We start from the raw sequence: 16384 nt of genomic DNA, 5'->3' as shown, positions 1-16384 counted from the left end.
ATTGTTTTTGTAACCTTGGATGAGACACTTAATTCTTCTGAGCCTCTCTCCTCCTCTGTAAAATGGTTTTTTACAAAATCCACTTCAAAATATACAAATCTAAATATACACTCCTTTCCCCATAATCTTGTGGCCACACCTGAGGCTATGGGACCCAGCCCTGAGTTTAGGAGCCAGTGCTTTCTTTAAAGTGCCAGGCAGGAGTATGGAGGTATGGTAGGAGCTGGTCTTCAGAAAGGGCGAAAGTGGAGGAAGGGGAGAGCGGAGACCGGAGGAACACAGTGAGGCTGCCCCGGACTACATCTCCCGGGATGCTCAGCAAGAGGGACCGCCCCGCCCCACCCCGCCCCGCCGGCACATCAGGCGCTGCCCACTCCTTGGAGCCGAGCCGCGCGCAGAGGCTACAAGTGCCACGGCTGGTGATCTGGAGACTTTTCCTGAGGAGCCGCGCAGGGACGAGAGCGCGGTGCTTGAGCAGCACTTGGTGGTCAAGACAAGAGGTGAGTGTTGGAGAGTGGTACGGGCAAGAGGCGCTGGGGCGAGGGAGAGACCCGGGAGCCTGGCGGAACAGGGGAGCGCGTCCCCACTCCTTGCCCACGGTTGCTTCCTTGCCTCGGGGTATTCGGCGAAGGATCCCAACTCCAGGTGCCTCGTGCGTTCTCAGAGTTCACCCGGAACCGAGGTATTTATCTCGCAGGGGCACAACTGCCGAGGCTTGCGGCGCGCCCTTCCCGCAAGGCGCGCTGGAGGGATCCTGAGGTCGCCACCCCCAGACCAGCCTCTCCCCTGTCATTTAGTTTCATTGAAAATATTAATGCTTTTAATTGATGGCAGACGGCAAGAGAACGTGCTGTCCCCTCGCTTTGAGGTGCAATTTTATTAACTGCGCTCTTTACGGCAAAGAGAAGAGAAGGAGGGAACGGAAGGAAAGAGCCTTGAGCTGGTCCCCTGAGATGATCCATTCTCCGCTGAGGATGGAAGCCCCGGATTAGAGCCGCAAAGGAAATCGACAGTGCAGCTGGTGTATTTCCAATGGACCAAGCGGAGTCTCCCTTTTCTTTAAAGATAGACGCAGGAGAGAGAATTAAGTGGAGATTTCTCTCCATCTTTGTTATAAATTGGAAATCCTAAAGGACTCTTCCGATTTTTAACCAAAGTAGTCCAATTGATGAGTTAATTGTGTCAAAGGTTAATCAGAACGCCTAAGGTCTGAAGAAACTGAGATGATTTCAGTAATTGATCAAGTCCATTACCATCGCTTCATTCATTGAAGGATCAACAGTAAAGAGTCTGCCCACTTGCTAAAGGAAAGCTCTGGTTCAGTTGTGTTTCTGCACTTCGTACTTTTTGGTTTCTGTTTTAGCTGCAGACAAACTCCGGTAATAGGAGGGACGTGTATTTTTTTTTTTTTTTTTTTTTTTTAGCAAACTCTAATGAAGAGCAGAAAACACGTGGATTCCCTCTCCTATATTTTAAATAAGTTGCCAGGTAGACCTTAGGTGAGCCTGACTTGTGCTTCTGTGTGGCTTAGGACCTGTTGGGGCTGTGAATTTCAACGCACAAAAAGCCCTCAACCTAAGGGTTAAATCATGTATTACCCTGGATGTAGAGGCAAAACAAAAAGGGCCCTTGCTTGAAACCTCTGTATTTGGTGATAGTGAAAAGTGAATTTTTATTCCTCAAAAAGACGGATGCGGCAGAGAAAGATGGGGCAGATGGCTTTTTGCTCAATTCAGAGTTATATCCCAGAAAGATCCCTTGCTGCAGTGGGGGTGAGAGCATTCACGGATGTATAGTTTCAGAGGAAACTTTGCTAAGTTTGTCACCTATTTTCTTCAACAGATGTGACTCTATGGGTTTATAATTTGTCGTTTATTGTCAGTTTACTTCTAGATTGGGTATGTACAATTTTCTGAATGGTCAATTTCCTGTGCATGTTTGTTAGCAAAGCATGTGGAGGGAAGGTGCACAGACCCACTCAGACCCAGTGAGCAGGAGTACCTGACCTGTACTGGAGCAGTCAGGTGTGTGTGTGCACGCGCGTAGGCTGGCCCATCGTATTTGCAGAGTCATCCAGTAAGGTATGTTGTCTACATAATTCTGGGTTCAGAACATGCTGCCGTCATGTGCCATCAAGGGAATGGGATAAGAATAGAAGCACAATGAACAAGCATAGGGTCTTGGGAAAAAGGGCCGTGTGACTAGGGTTATTGGATGTAAAACATGAGGTTAGGAGGGATGGCTAATTAAGCCATCTTTTACCCACTTCAAAACTATGCAAGCAAAATGCTGAGCCCAAGGTCCAATAGAGCCCAACTGATAGCCACATATTCATTCACCTATGGTTATGCTCCAGAGCTAATGTATTAAATCTCTTTTGAACTAAAGAGAGTGTAAACACTTAAAATTTAACTGAATTGTTAGTAAGTCTGTGTTGTCAGGTTCTCCAAAAAAATCAGCACTCTGCTAAAAAAGGTCCCCTGCCTTTCTCATTTGTGTCTCTATACCGGAAACCTGCCTTCTCATTTGAGGGATCCTGTCACAAAAATGTGTGAGTCCTTGGATAAATTTGGCTTGGTGACGGCAATGCTTTCTTCAGAGACACTGCCACTTCCATGCTCCTTTTCTACCCTGACAAAGTAAGTTTCTCAGTGTTAATCCCTGTGATAAATCAGAGAATTTGCCCTTTTCACACTTTCCTGCCACAAGGTGTACTCTACTTTCTTTTAGCCCTTCTGGAAGGAACTGGGGCTCAAGTGTCAACAACTGCGGATGCAAAGGAAATGGGGTGTCCTGTAGTGCAGCCTTAGATCCTGTTGGGTTCTTAACTAACTGTGTTGCTATTGGCAGAATTTCTGAAAGCTGCTCGGGGATGTCTGACTAGCTTCAATGGAGCTCCACTACCTTGCTAAGAAGAGAAGCCAGGCAGACCTGTGCGATGCTGTAGACTGGAGTTCAGGAGGGCCTCCTGGTGACCAGGTAGGTGCAGCAGCCACCAAAGCTGCTCTCTGCTGCCAGAAACACTGTATGTCAACCCCAAGAGCCTCCAAGATGGAAGAGTCTAAACTTAGCCCTTCTCCAGTAGACCCCTCGTCCTTTCTGCAAGACAGTGTTATTCAGCCAGACTCCTTGCCATCAGGACCTCTCAACTCAGGGAACGACCCAGTAACAGCAGAACGGAAAGTCTGCAACTGCTGCAGCCAGGAATTAGAAACTTCTTTCACTTACGTGGATGAGAATGTCAACTTGGAGCAGAGGAACTGGAGCTCCCCTTCCACAAAGGGGAGTAGTCACATGGGAGACCTGGGCTGGGGAAGTACAGATGAATGGTCCCATGAGGCTGCCATATCCTTGATATCTGAGGATGAAGATGACACAAGTTCAGAAGCCACATCTTCAGGGAAGTCAGTAGACTATGGTTTCATCAGCGCCATCTTGTTCTTGGTCACTGGCATCTTGCTGGTGATCATCTCCTACATTGTCCCACGGGAAGTGACTGTGGATCCCAACACCGTGGCAGCCCGGGAGATGGAACGTCTGGAGAAAGAGAGTGCAAGGCTGGGGGCTCACCTGGACCGCTGTGTGATTGCTGGACTCTGCCTGCTAACGCTTGGGGGAGTTGTTCTCTCCTGTTTGCTAATGATGTCTATGTGGAAGGGGGAACTGTATCGTCGCAACAGGTTTGCCTCTTCCAAAGAGTCTGCAAAACTGTATGGTTCTTTCAACTTCAGGATGAAAACCAGCGCTAATGAAAACACCTTGGAACTGTCCTTGGTAGAGGAAGATGCTCTTGCTGTCCAGGGTTAATTCTGATTGTCAACTGCCTTGAGAGTCTGCCTTGGCATTTTATATGAAAACAAACCACATTTCTTAAAATTAATAGTGCAATTTTTTACCTGGCAAGAAAAGTTTATTTCCCAAACCAACAGCCAGTGTTTTTGTTCTCCATGTATTTTTTATTTAGAGGAAAAGCCATGTAAGATACATTAGATAACCACAAACAGCTACACCTGTCCTTCTAAAGTACTGAAACTAACTAATCTGTAGTAGCTATCTTCTATCTCTATAGGAAAACATTTCTCATGACCCAGTGTACAAATTATTTCTTTGACACAATCTTGGATATTATTCTTTGGACACTAGGAGATTGTACATACAGTAGGATCAATTAGTAACCTATTTTGTGAAAAAGAACTTAAGCACTAATCACATAATAAGGCTTACATTTAATTATCAAAGGTGCTTATGCTTATCCATTTTCTTGCTATTATTTTTTCTTCCCATAATTTGGCTGAATACTAAAATGTTGGGTTTTGTATTTGAATATTTTGAAGCTTAAATGTGTTGATTATTTTTAAATATGTAAAAGCACATGTGTTTATTTAATTAAATTATTCCTGTACTCAGAAGTGGTAACTAAGTCATTAGAATGAACTTTCTAGTAAAAGAAAATTACGTAAATCATTATAAGACCAATCTGGATTTGACTCAGAATGGTAGTGCCAGATATTAGCCAGTGTTGCATGGCCATTTTCTAGATAACATAAAATTAGTTGCTGATATAAATTTCATTTTCAATGTGTTCTTTAGCTATCATACTGGTTACCCATGCTCTTGAAGTCTTTCCCAGTTCTCACACTAGAGAGGCAAAGCTTAAGGCATTTTCAATATATTTCCAGCATCCAAAAATTCAGGCAGGTCTGAGTCATGGTTGGCTCAGGCACAGTCCCAGGTGATGTTTTGTTGTTACTGTTTGGAGAAAACTTCCAATACACTTGCAGCTAGATTTTTGGGGACTGTGCCTAGAATCCAGTATCACTTGCTGTAGCCAAGCAACTAGCCATTGCCCCAAGATGGCAGCAATCCTTAAGCCCACAGCCAAAAAATTAAAATGAGTAGAGAGAGAAAGATTAAACACACTGATTTGTGGGAACTGCATTCCTCACCAGAACTCACCTCCCACCTAACAGTGGTCTAGGCATCATTCTGAGGCCTAAAATCCAGGCCCTCATGAGGTTCAGACTTGCTGGATGAGAGGGATGATGAGCAAGTAGTCACAACCTTGCAAAACACATACCCACAGCACACATTAATACTCTATCTTGGTAAGGTTATGGTTCAGGAAACAGGTGGGGAGCACACCTCAGAAATAGCTTGTAGTTTGTAGTTATTCCCTAAGGTGTTTCCAATCTCCCACTGCAAGAGTTGTTTTAACTTCCATTACTGTGCTGCCAGGAACAGTGGGGTCATCCTTAAAGAGGACTGGAGCTGGGACCTGGGGTGGGAGGGCAGGGATGGGGAAGGGAGAAAGTGAGAAAGTTATATCTTTTTAGAATCTAAAGACTAATTCTAATGCCTGAAGTTTTTGTTGTTATTGAGGAATGTGAAATATGTGGGTGACTTTGGCTGGCAGATTGTGTGAGTCAGAGTATTTATGTGAAGGAACAGTTGTGGGTGCCAGAGATGGATTTGGTGAGTTAGGTACATTGTGTTACTAAGGGTTAAGATGAGGGAGGATCAGAGGTTAGAAAAAATAGAGAGGACAGGTATGTAAAAGAATCATTAGGTGAGAAATTTTTATGGATATCAGTGGAAACTAGATGAAGTTCAATTACCTTATCCTATCTAACTGACTATTGTTGATTCAGAAATAATTAGGACTATATAAACATGATTTTTGTTTTCTATTGCTGGTTGTTTGTGCTTTTTCTTTTACTGTGACTCTCATGTCATGGTTTGTGTTGAGGCTACCTTACCAGCAGTATAAATTTTATATTCTCAAAGTTTATAAATAGTCAGATTTTAGCCTGCTTGAGGACCCACTCTGCATGATGTTGAGGCAGTAAGAGAATGATCTCCTGGGCTGAATAACTAGATCTGAGCTGTGTGTGTGTGTGTGTGTGTGTTTAAATACATTAAAAAAATACATGTTTATTCATAGAAACTAAGTGGGATCAGCTGAGTTTTGTTTTTATTTATTGGTGACACAGGTTTAATTAGCTAAATTGCAGACTAAACCATTAATATGCAGCCTGTTTTTCAGCCTATGAAGAAGACAAATTTGAGAATTAAGTGTTAGGAAGTTTTTCAATTCTATAAAACTGACAAAGGAGAAAAAGGCCAAAGCTTTTCATATGGAAGCATTTAATGAATCTTGCAGTACTTCCAAATTATATATAGTTCTGATGTGATCTAAAGGATATATATATATATCTCCATGTATATATATGTATTAGTTAGGAAAAGAAAATACTCAGGGGGAAAAAAGACCTAACAAGCCAGAATATATTGCTTCCTTTCCTTGCTTAAAATTTTAAAGTGAAATAAAGTAAGTAAATGCTCACTTATTTCAACAATATTATTTAAATCTGCTCATATATAAGGCACATCTTTTTTAGGGTTCCACATATGACAACAGACCATTACTGCAAAAGGAACCAATTCAGAAAATCATCTGGATGTCTCTTTTAGTGTTGCATTGGCACAATTCAGATAACTGCCTTAATCAACTTTTCCCCCCAGTATTCAGTTGTGTAGCTCTAGTTCATCCTGTCAGTGCCTGAATTAAGGATGAAGATTACCTAAATATTAAGTGATGGTTACACATGCAAAACAACCTGAACTTTAGACACTGTTGTTTACAATCTGATAAAGAGGATTTTTTGGCTCTCTATATGTTTATTTAGAAGTAGTTTGTCAAGATCGGGTGATAAATGTTACACACATTGAACAGACAATAACTCTGCTGTTGGTCTTGGATTCTTCATGACCTCATATCTATCTCTTTAACATGGTGCTTGTTCTTATCTATGGGAGTTTTTATTGCTAGACCTGGAGAAGCAAAACTCTTTTCAGAGGTCTGTTGTTTAGGTCTTTAACTTTTTACTGGGTTTTAGAAAAACTAAACTCAGAGCACCATCCTAATATTAAACAAAGGCAGCTCATTGTTCAGCAGTGTAGCCCAAATGGATGAGTACCAGAAAGAAAGCTGCCATTCTCCATTACTGCTGGGATCTACATGCTGCCAATGGACAGCTTAATCCTCCTGATGACTTTAATAGACTTCCTTTTTAGGGCACTTTAAACAGTTTGTGGCAGTTTCTTTGCCATATGTGTGTCCTTTCCAGCCATTTGGAGCTTCTGAAGCAGACGATGTAGTATGATGTACTGGCCCCTCATAAGAAGAATGTATTTTCTCCAGGCTCCCCATCTCATAGCTGATACACAGTTTAGAGGAGTACAGAACTGCTTGGAACCATGACATTCTTGGTGGCTGTGTGTGTTTTCATCCATGTAACTGCTATGCCCCTTGATTCTATACTACCTAGATACTGGCCCTGATATAAATATCACATTTTGCTGTCTGCTTAAAATATCTGAGTCCATCACTCTTGTACTTATTTATTTTAGGGACCCGGTTGTACCAGTGCTGGCATACGTCCTTTGAGGTGCACTTTTCAACAAAGAGACTGCCCTCCCAAATTCATTTGTGCCTTTCCTTTGCCCCTGGGCATAAGGATAAGTGAGTGAGTGAGCATTATGCCACTTTAATATCAGGAATTAAGTTTCTGAACCCAAGTGACTGTACTTTTGTTACTTCTTTATGACAGTCAAAAATTCTAGGTAAGAACATTTGAACATTTAGCCTTTGTCTTTCATATGTGCAATAAATAGGCACATGTACAACTTTACTTGTATTAATCATCTAAAGCTAAAGAAAAAATGTTCTCTTTATCTATTAGAAGGTTTTTCAATCTGAAGATCAGATTCCATTGCAGCAATTACTGCTACCACAAAAAATGTGGTCTGACAAAAGAGATTCACAACTTTCACCAATGCTACACCTATTCAGCAAGATTTACTACCACCAGCTAGATTGTACTGTGACAAAGGAATAATACAGATCCTTAGATTTCTCTGTAACAAGGCTTGACCTTTCCCAGAACTGGGCATAAATAATGACTACAGTGGAACAAATTATAATGATGTCTCACTGGCTTTTCCATTATAAAAGGGTTCATAAGACAGAGAATTAAGATATCATTGTCTTTCAATGATAGCTGATTTTCAGCTATATCATTTTATGGTTCATAATATTCTATAATATTCTCTCCTTTCAACTTTTGTGGGCATAAGCCTTGGGAAATAATTTAGCTGACTCATACACTGACAGTGTAAAGACTAAGATTTTATTTTAAATATGTAACAGTGATTTCAGAAATCTGTGGCTTACACCTAGGAGTATACCTGCAGTCTCCGTGTGAAAATTTATGTACACTCTATGTATGTATTAGGACAATATTTTATAATTATAGAACTGCAATATCCAAAGCTACTGTTAGAATAATTTTGTTATATGAAACTTAGCATGCCTTAATGTTGACTTTAAGGACAAGAGAAGCCTCTCACAGATAATGAAGGAAGAATCTGGAATCAAGCTCAGAATGAAATACCATAATTATATAGATCTGTTTTGGTTGTTCAGCATTCCACAGATGTTTGATTTATTTTTTCAGCCTCTCAATTTCAAGTTCATAAGATGCTGACATATTTAGAAATTATTTTACCATGAATTATTATTTTACTTCAGGGAAATATGGACAGCAGACTGTATTTTCCTTTGCTCCAAGTTTTAGTAATTCTCCTGTGTTTCAGGAAGAGCCAGACTTGTTTTCCAACTGCCATTTTCATGTTTCCCAGTCAGTCTCTGAACAAATGTACAAAAAGCAAAGATGGGCTATTACTGTATAGCATATTGAGAGTTTTTATTTTGTGGTTCTCATTCTGCTTTTTCTTGTCAAACAAGAAAAAAAATTTGACGTTGACTATTTGTTTTTGATATTCTAAAAGGGCAGTTAGTAAGATTATGAGCTTTTTCTTAGGGCATTTGATGCCTTTTTTGTTAATATCAAGTGTGTCATCATTTTAAAATAAACCTATAAAGATGTTTTGTTGTATTTGTTAAGTTTTAATTAAATCGGAACCTGTGATGATAGTTTGGTTTTTAAATTAAATATTTGAAATGCTCTCTCCAATAAAATCAAAAGTAATATTCACCCTCAAATCAAGTATAACATTCTTCTTGCTATCATATCATTGAACAATGTAAACTATGCCTTATTTTTTTACTTTATATGAAATAGTCAAAGCTATTTGGGTTTCTATAAACTACTCAGTATTGGACTTAGAGTGTGAATTGCATGATGTGGAAAAAAATACTTGAATTTGTATTTTTAAACACACTTATCTAAAAATCTAGAAAGCTTTTAGATGAGAAACAAATACTGAATTAGTTTTATGCCCCTGCTCTTAAATGTCTCTTAATCTAACTTTGGTCTCCATTTTCCTTTGAGGGGTGCATAATAATTTATATTGTTAAGTGGGATGTTATCCTTATTACATATTAGTGCTGTCAAGGGTAAAAAACTTCTAATGGGACAATTCCAAGTGAGGCACTACATCTTGCTCCACTTAGTTAAAACAAATATTGGATCTACGATTCTTATCTACTTTAAAGGAACCACCCAGCCACCCCAACCCCTCCCCTATGGTAACCACCAGTCACTTCTCAGTGTCTCTGAGTATACTGCTGTTTTGTTCATTTTGTTTTGTTTATTTTTAGATTCCACAAATAATTGAAATCATATGGTATTTGTCTTTCTCCAGCTGGCTTATTTCACTTAGCATAATACCACTAGCTCCATCCATGTTGTAGCAAATGTCAGGATTTCTCTTTTTTATGGCTGAATAATATTCCCTTGTGTATATGTACCACATCTTCTTTATCAATTCAGCTATTGATGGACAGTTTGGTTGCTTCTGTAGGAAAATTATCCTTCTTTCAAAAGAAAATTAATTTATACCAGTTATTTTATTTTGTATTTATTACCTTATAAAATAAAGTAATAGTCACGGTATTTGAGAAATAAACTTTTTCTATAAGGAAATCATACCACTATTTTGCTTTTAGATGATATAGCTCTCTCTCAAAATATAAAACCAAATTAAACCTATCAAAACTGACAGCCACCCATGAAAACACTAGTTTGAAAAGATACATGCACACCTATGATTATGGCAGCATTATTTATAATAGCCAAGGTATAGAAGCAACCTAAGTGTCCATCAAGAGAGGAATGGATAAAGAAGATGTGGTAAATAAGTACAATGTAATGTTACTCAGTCATAAAGAAAAGAATGAAATCTCACCACTTGCAAAAATGTGGCTGGGCCTACAGGATATTATGCTAAGTGAAATAAGGCAGAGAGAGAAAGATAAATACCATATGATTTCATTTGTATGTGAAATATAAAAAACAAAATGAACAAAACCAGAAATAGACTCATAAATACAGAGAACAAACTAGTGGTTGCCAGAGGGGATGGGGTGGGAGGAGGGGCAAAATGGGTGAAGGGGATTAAGAGGTATGAACTTCCAGTTATGAAATATAAGTGTGCCAATAAGTCACAGGGATGAAAAAATATAATTTAGGGAATATAGTTAGTAATACTGTAATTACAAATGGTAACTGCACTTATCATGGTCAGCATTTTTATGTATATAAATGTCAAATCACAGGGTTGCACACCTGAAACTAACATAATATTGTAGGTCACCTCCAATTAAAAAAAAAACTTGGAGCCTTCCTACTTACCATCCCCACTGAGGTTTCAGATAAGCCTATGCTGACACTTTTCCCTGAAGCTGAAAAGAAAATGTAGCTATTCTTCCAAATGCACAATAGTTCTCATAGGGATAGATAATCTCTAGCAAGGAATCCAAAAATGGAAACAAAGTCATATTTGAGTGCTTACTATGTGCCAGGCGTTCTGCTTTGATGTACAGTGTTATGCTTATTCCTCACAATGCATAGTATACTAAGGGCTTCAGAACCAGGGAGACAAATGACTTGAAGTTTGAATGCCTGCTCCTCTACTCCTGTTAAGTCATCTGAGACATATTTTCTTCATCTGTAAAATAGAGATAATATTTGCTTTTCAGAACTCTGATGAAACTTATATAAGATAAATGAGATAAAGGTGGAGAGAGAATCTTGTCCAATGTTCTACTATTAGATCCACCAATATCTTAACTGGGCTGCTTTGTAACAGCAGAAGCTGGGTTTTGGGAAGTACTTGGGAGCGATGTTCATGCTGATTAAATACTGGTTGACAAATAACTGAATTGGGCCATCATCATGTTAAAAAATAATCTTCTCCTTCACCTCTTCTCTCCTCCTCTGCTCTCTTCTTTTCTTCTTTCTATTCCTCTTCTTCCTTATCCTCCTTTTCCTTTTCTCTCTTCCTCTCTCCCCTTCCTTCATCATTTGGAATTCTCTTCTTTCCACCAACATAGATATGTTCCAGAAAGAAAATTATATTCCCTTCATGAGACAGAAAACCAACCTAGAAACTCTTCTGCTTAATTGTGGGGTAAGACCTGCTAACAATCCACCAGGCCTTGAATGCCATAGCTCCAATCATCAGCATGCTACGTGGCAGAAAACCCAATTAGTTTTTGAATGGAAGAGCCTCACCATAGAAAAATCCAACAAAATCTTTTTTTGGTTGAAAATCTTTTTTTTATTTTACATTCATAGTGTTAAATCTTCAAAGATTCTTTTCAGTGAGCACTCTGGCTATTCTCCCTTACTGCCATTTATCCAGACTAGAGAGTTTGCATGCTTATATTGAACTTTTCTTTTAATTTTATTTACTCTTGCCCATATCCTGCCAAATTAGGCAAATTAACTACTCTGTAATACATATGACATTAGAACAATTACTAAAAATTGAACTCATTTTCCCTTGATACTTAAATGGCATAGTCAGCAATGCCCAGGGAAACCAGGGGCATTAGAGAAAGAAGGGAGCATAACCATGACTTGCCTTAAATCATACCTTATACAAATGATGATTTCAGAAAAGAATTCCCTCATTACAAATAGAATTAAAGGGGATGAAGAGAAATTGATGCTAGATCCTAAACAGTAATCAATGAGGCTGAGAGAGATTTTGAAAGATAAAGATTCATCAACAACACAGCCTTATGTCAAAGATCGTACTAAGAACATGGCTATCTTGGATAATCTCAAAAGAACCATCACTGAGTTGAGAAAGAGAAGCCAGTGCTAAATAGCAAAGAAACAATTCAGGCTGGAGGCAGGAAAATTTTGAGTATGGTTATTGGCACACGAAAACAAGTAGCACAGAAGCCTAAGTTTCTGAAGGAATTTCTTGCCAAAGAAGCCTTTGAATTTTTAAGCCTCAAAAAGCAATAAAACTTGTACCAGTAGGAAGCAGGCCTAAAAATTAATATGGGCCTTAAGAAGGGCATACTCCTGGGTATCCATTTTAAATGTGGCCATGGAGAATAAAAGACAAGGAAGAAACTCCTGGAGGCTTGAACAGGGGCCTTGGACAAGTGAATGTTTTCCAGACAGCAGAACAGAGCCTAGTCAATAAATATTCCACCCCAAGGACAGAAGGCCTGCCTAATGCCTGCCTGACAGAGTTTCATAATTTCTGTGCATCAATGATTGTCTTGGGGTTATTATATCCCTGTTCCATCATTTTATATTATATATGAGGTATAACTTGCTTTTTACTTAATAGTTTTCCAGATCCCAAGAAGAGATACCCAGACCTTATGAGGAAGACTACACACATCCTGGAAGTCTTGGATTTGGAGCCAGAGGCAGTATTTGTATGGATCTTTGAGTCATCCCCTTTGGGAGTTCAGTATGCTCTGTGTGTAAGAGAAGGGGTAGACCACAGCAGATCCACCAAAGATCATGCCCCATTTCCCTTGGGCAGAGTTGTGATAGAGAGCAGTGGTCCAACCAGGGACTCCATTTCCCAGCATTCTTTTCCTTTAGGTGGGGCCAAATGACTAATTTGCACCAATGGTATGTGAGCAAAGTGATCTGTGTCACTTTCTCCCCGAAGTAGTTAAGAAACCTGCATATCTTTATTCACTTCCCTCCCAAGTCACAGCTGACTTTGGGCCCTGCAGAAAACAATCAGGCTCTCAACCCAAATGGAGCGAGTAAGTCTGTGGATGTGGGCTATAATGAACGACAAACTGACCTTGAGGGAAGAGCCAAGCACTACACTTCAAAACATAAAGCGCATCATGATTTGGGGGAAAACCTCTAGTTCTAGTCTCATCCTCTCCTTTGAAATGACAAATCTTCCCAATTCTCAATCAAAACACCTGCTGTTATCTTTTACAGTTGAGAATTATTACTACATCATATTAATAAGTGATTTACTAAATTGATGCCTAAAGAGGTTAGTGATGAAAACTAATAGTATTGAATGCATATAATATGCTAGGTCCCAGTTTTCACAAATACTCATTTAATCCTTACAACAATCCTGTAAGGTAGGTACTCTGATTATCCTAATGTAATTCAAGAGCAAAGTCAGATTTACCATAGAAATTACTAGCTTGCCCAGGCTTTGTCACACAGCTCATAGTGGCGGATTCAAATACAGAATTTGACTGCTTAATACCCTTTTTAAGGTTAAAACTAGTGAATGGACCCCGGCTGTGCTGCTGGGCCTGCAGCTGCCCCTACTCAGAGGACCCAGTCTGCCTTCAGAGAGCAAAGAAACCAAAAACTCAACATCTGTTAAATAGAAAAACATTTTTTGCATACAAACAGGAAAGTCGGGCATTATCCAGCAGTAAAGACCAGAGCGTGATGACATCTGAGGGCCAGGTCCATGAAAAGACAAAAGTTCTGAAAATTCAAACAAAAATGGTTGATAAAAAAAATGTTAGTAGAACTAAAGGGAGCAGAAATAATATAAGAGAGGAAAAAAATTGTGTCCCTTTAAAACCCTCTAATGAATCGGTCAGTTCAAGTATAACAATTGATACATATGATTTTTGAGGATAGCAATCTCACCCTGCAGTTGTTACCAGTTAAAGATGACCCCCAATGTCAACATTTGACATTAAGCCAAGCTTATCACCTTATAAACAATAATAAAAAGAAACAAGTGGTGACAGAAAAACCAAAGCAAGAAGCTAATGTGTCCAAAAAGCCTGTGCTGGAGTCTTATTGTGGCCAAATTGCTCAGTCTAAGGTTAATTCATTTAGAAAACCTCTACAAGTCAAAGACAAGAGCTCAGCAAAAGCAGAGAAAAGTGCACCTGCTGTCTCCAAAGCCATGAAGCCTCAGCCTGGGAACACCGACAAGGTCACAGTGAGAGAAGACAGAGCCTCAGACATAACAGCTGCCCCCAAATGTGTGAGCACTGCACCTCAGGACAGACAGCTCACACAACCCCCTATTAGAAGTCACCACAATACCCAGGAAGCCGTGAAACAAGGCCTCAGGAGAACCTCTGCTGGTATTCCAATTCAGAAAGGGCCTCGTAAAAAAGAGTGGCTAAAATTAAATGCAGTTTTATCTGGTATCAAAACCAGTTCTACTCAGGACGTAAAAAGAAGTAAGACACTGTCAAGAAACATCATGTCGGAAATCATAGCCAGGCCTGCTTCGTCTTCGAATAGCAAACTGACAGAAAACTCAAAATCCGCTGACCAGAGCAGACACACTATCACAAAAGTGACCCTCAATATGAGACCGGCTAGGCCCAGAGAGACAGCAGAAGAGTGAAAAGCTCATCTAAGTGAGTGGAGGGCTGGCAAAGGAAGGTGCCGACAAGGCCTCCTGCCTCAGGAGTCACCCAGCCTGAGCCCAGAGGGGAGGATGAAAAGCCAGTTGGGTCTTTCTGGACTACCCTGGCAGAGGAAGATGAACAAAGATTATTTACTGAAAAAGTAAACAAGACATTCTCTGAATGCATAAACCTCATTAATAAGGGATGCTCAAAAGAAGAAATATTGGTCACACTGAATTACCTGATTAGAAATATTCCAGATGCCAAAAAGCTTGTTAAATATTGGATATGCCTTGCACGTACTGAACCACTCACAAGTCCTATTGAAAATATTATTGCAGTCTATGAGAATGCCATTCTGGTAGGAGTTCAGCCTATTGAAGAAATGGGACATGCAATTGTAGATATTCTAACAATGAGTCAAGAAAAAATTAAATTTAGAGAAAATAGAGGTTTGTGTTCTTGGATTCTTGTAAAATCCAAGAATTTAACCCAGAAGATACAGGTATCAATGTAGAGTCAGAAAAACTAGACATGGAAAATAAACATCACAGAAATGTGGTATTTCAAGACTGTGAAAAAGAGCAAAATGACAGAACAAAAGATCCAAGCAATGATGTTAAAACCCCCAATACAGAAATCAGGGCAAGTTGCCTAATTAAGTGTAATGTGTCTACTGTCTTCTGTCCTAGAGAGTAGGATTCTATTCTTTTTTAAATTGTGCACCTAATATGTATACAGTAAACTAAAATATCTGCATATTAATTAATTAATTAATTAATTAATTAATTTAAAAAACTAGTAAATGGTAGAGAGCCAAGACTTCCAGTCCAGGTCTGACACAAAGATCCATGCTCTTGTATCCATAAGAGGCTGCATTTACTTCTGTATTTCTTTTCACCTGAACTGCTTGTGCTTCCCTCTGCCAAGGCCAACTTTATTGATGATTACTCACATCATCTTTGATCTCACCCATCTTAAAATGCCAAAGGCCAAGGCATACCTTAATAAAAATTCAATAGTTTTTAATAGTTGATATGCAAAAATTTTCCTTTCACAAGGAACCAAACATTCAAATTAAAATACTAAATTGATATAATTTTATCCTCAAATTGGGAACATGTTTTCCTTCTATAAAAACAATATTTAATGTTGCTATAAAAGATGCTATCTCATATATAGCTTCATAGGAGTATTACTTGATACATTTCTTTCTGGAACACAAATTAATTCTGTGTACCTAGAACTATGTAACTATATACAATGCTTTGAAATATTCTTTCTCCTGGTACCCTACTTCAAGAAAACTTAAATAGAAATATTCAAGGAGATTGATAAAGGTTTATTTACAAAGGCATTTATTACTGCATTACCTAAAAGTATGAAAAACTGAAAACAATCTCATAGCTCAAAAAAAAAGAGATTGCTGAGATTGGATAGGTCCATAAAATGGATTGCTGTAAAACCACTAAATATAATTTTCAAAGATTTGTTTAAGCATATGGAGAAATGTTCATAAAGAAATATTAAGTGAAAAAGTTCATAATATAGAGCTTTTTTCTCAAATATGCTACAATCCCAATTATGTGCTACATATGTGATTTATGTACAGTTGACCTTTGAACAATGCAGGAGTTAGGGGTGCCAAACCTGCAAGTTAAAAATCCATGTATAATTATGACTCCCCCAAAACTTAACCACTAATAGCCTTAGTTGCCCAAAAGCCTTATTGATAACAATCGACTA

General features: G+C 39.0%; 1 protein-coding gene and 1 pseudogene across 2 annotated transcripts; both read left to right on the top strand.

Moving 5' to 3' along the window:
* Positions 1-358: 358 nt before the first annotated feature.
* TMEM74 (transmembrane protein 74) lies at positions 359-9964 on the top strand. 2 transcript variants are annotated; one of them, XM_073229963.1, is made up of 3 exons: positions 366-500; positions 1946-2639; positions 2851-9964. In XM_073229963.1, exon 3 carries the CDS (start codon positions 2890-2892, stop codon positions 3805-3807), a length of 918 nt encoding a protein of 305 aa, XP_073086064.1. In that variant the 5' UTR covers positions 366-500; positions 1946-2639; positions 2851-2889; the 3' UTR covers positions 3808-9964. The 2 variants fall into 2 exon arrangements, with proteins under 2 accessions (XP_017496705.2, XP_073086064.1); XM_017641216.3 differs by lacking the exon at positions 1946-2639 and having other exon boundaries at positions 359-500.
* Positions 9965-13400: 3436 nt separating this feature from the next.
* Positions 13401-15411, top strand: LOC108384324 (cytoskeleton-associated protein 2 pseudogene; annotated as a pseudogene).
* The last annotated feature ends 973 nt before the right edge of the window (positions 15412-16384 follow it).

Source organism: Manis javanica, chromosome 2 (genome assembly GCF_040802235.1).
Source record: "Manis javanica isolate MJ-LG chromosome 2, MJ_LKY, whole genome shotgun sequence".
In the NCBI taxonomy this organism is placed as follows: domain Eukaryota; kingdom Metazoa; phylum Chordata; class Mammalia; order Pholidota; family Manidae; genus Manis; species Manis javanica.
The sequence above is the reverse complement of the archived record's forward strand: the minus strand, read 5'-3'. Positions and strand labels throughout refer to the sequence as shown.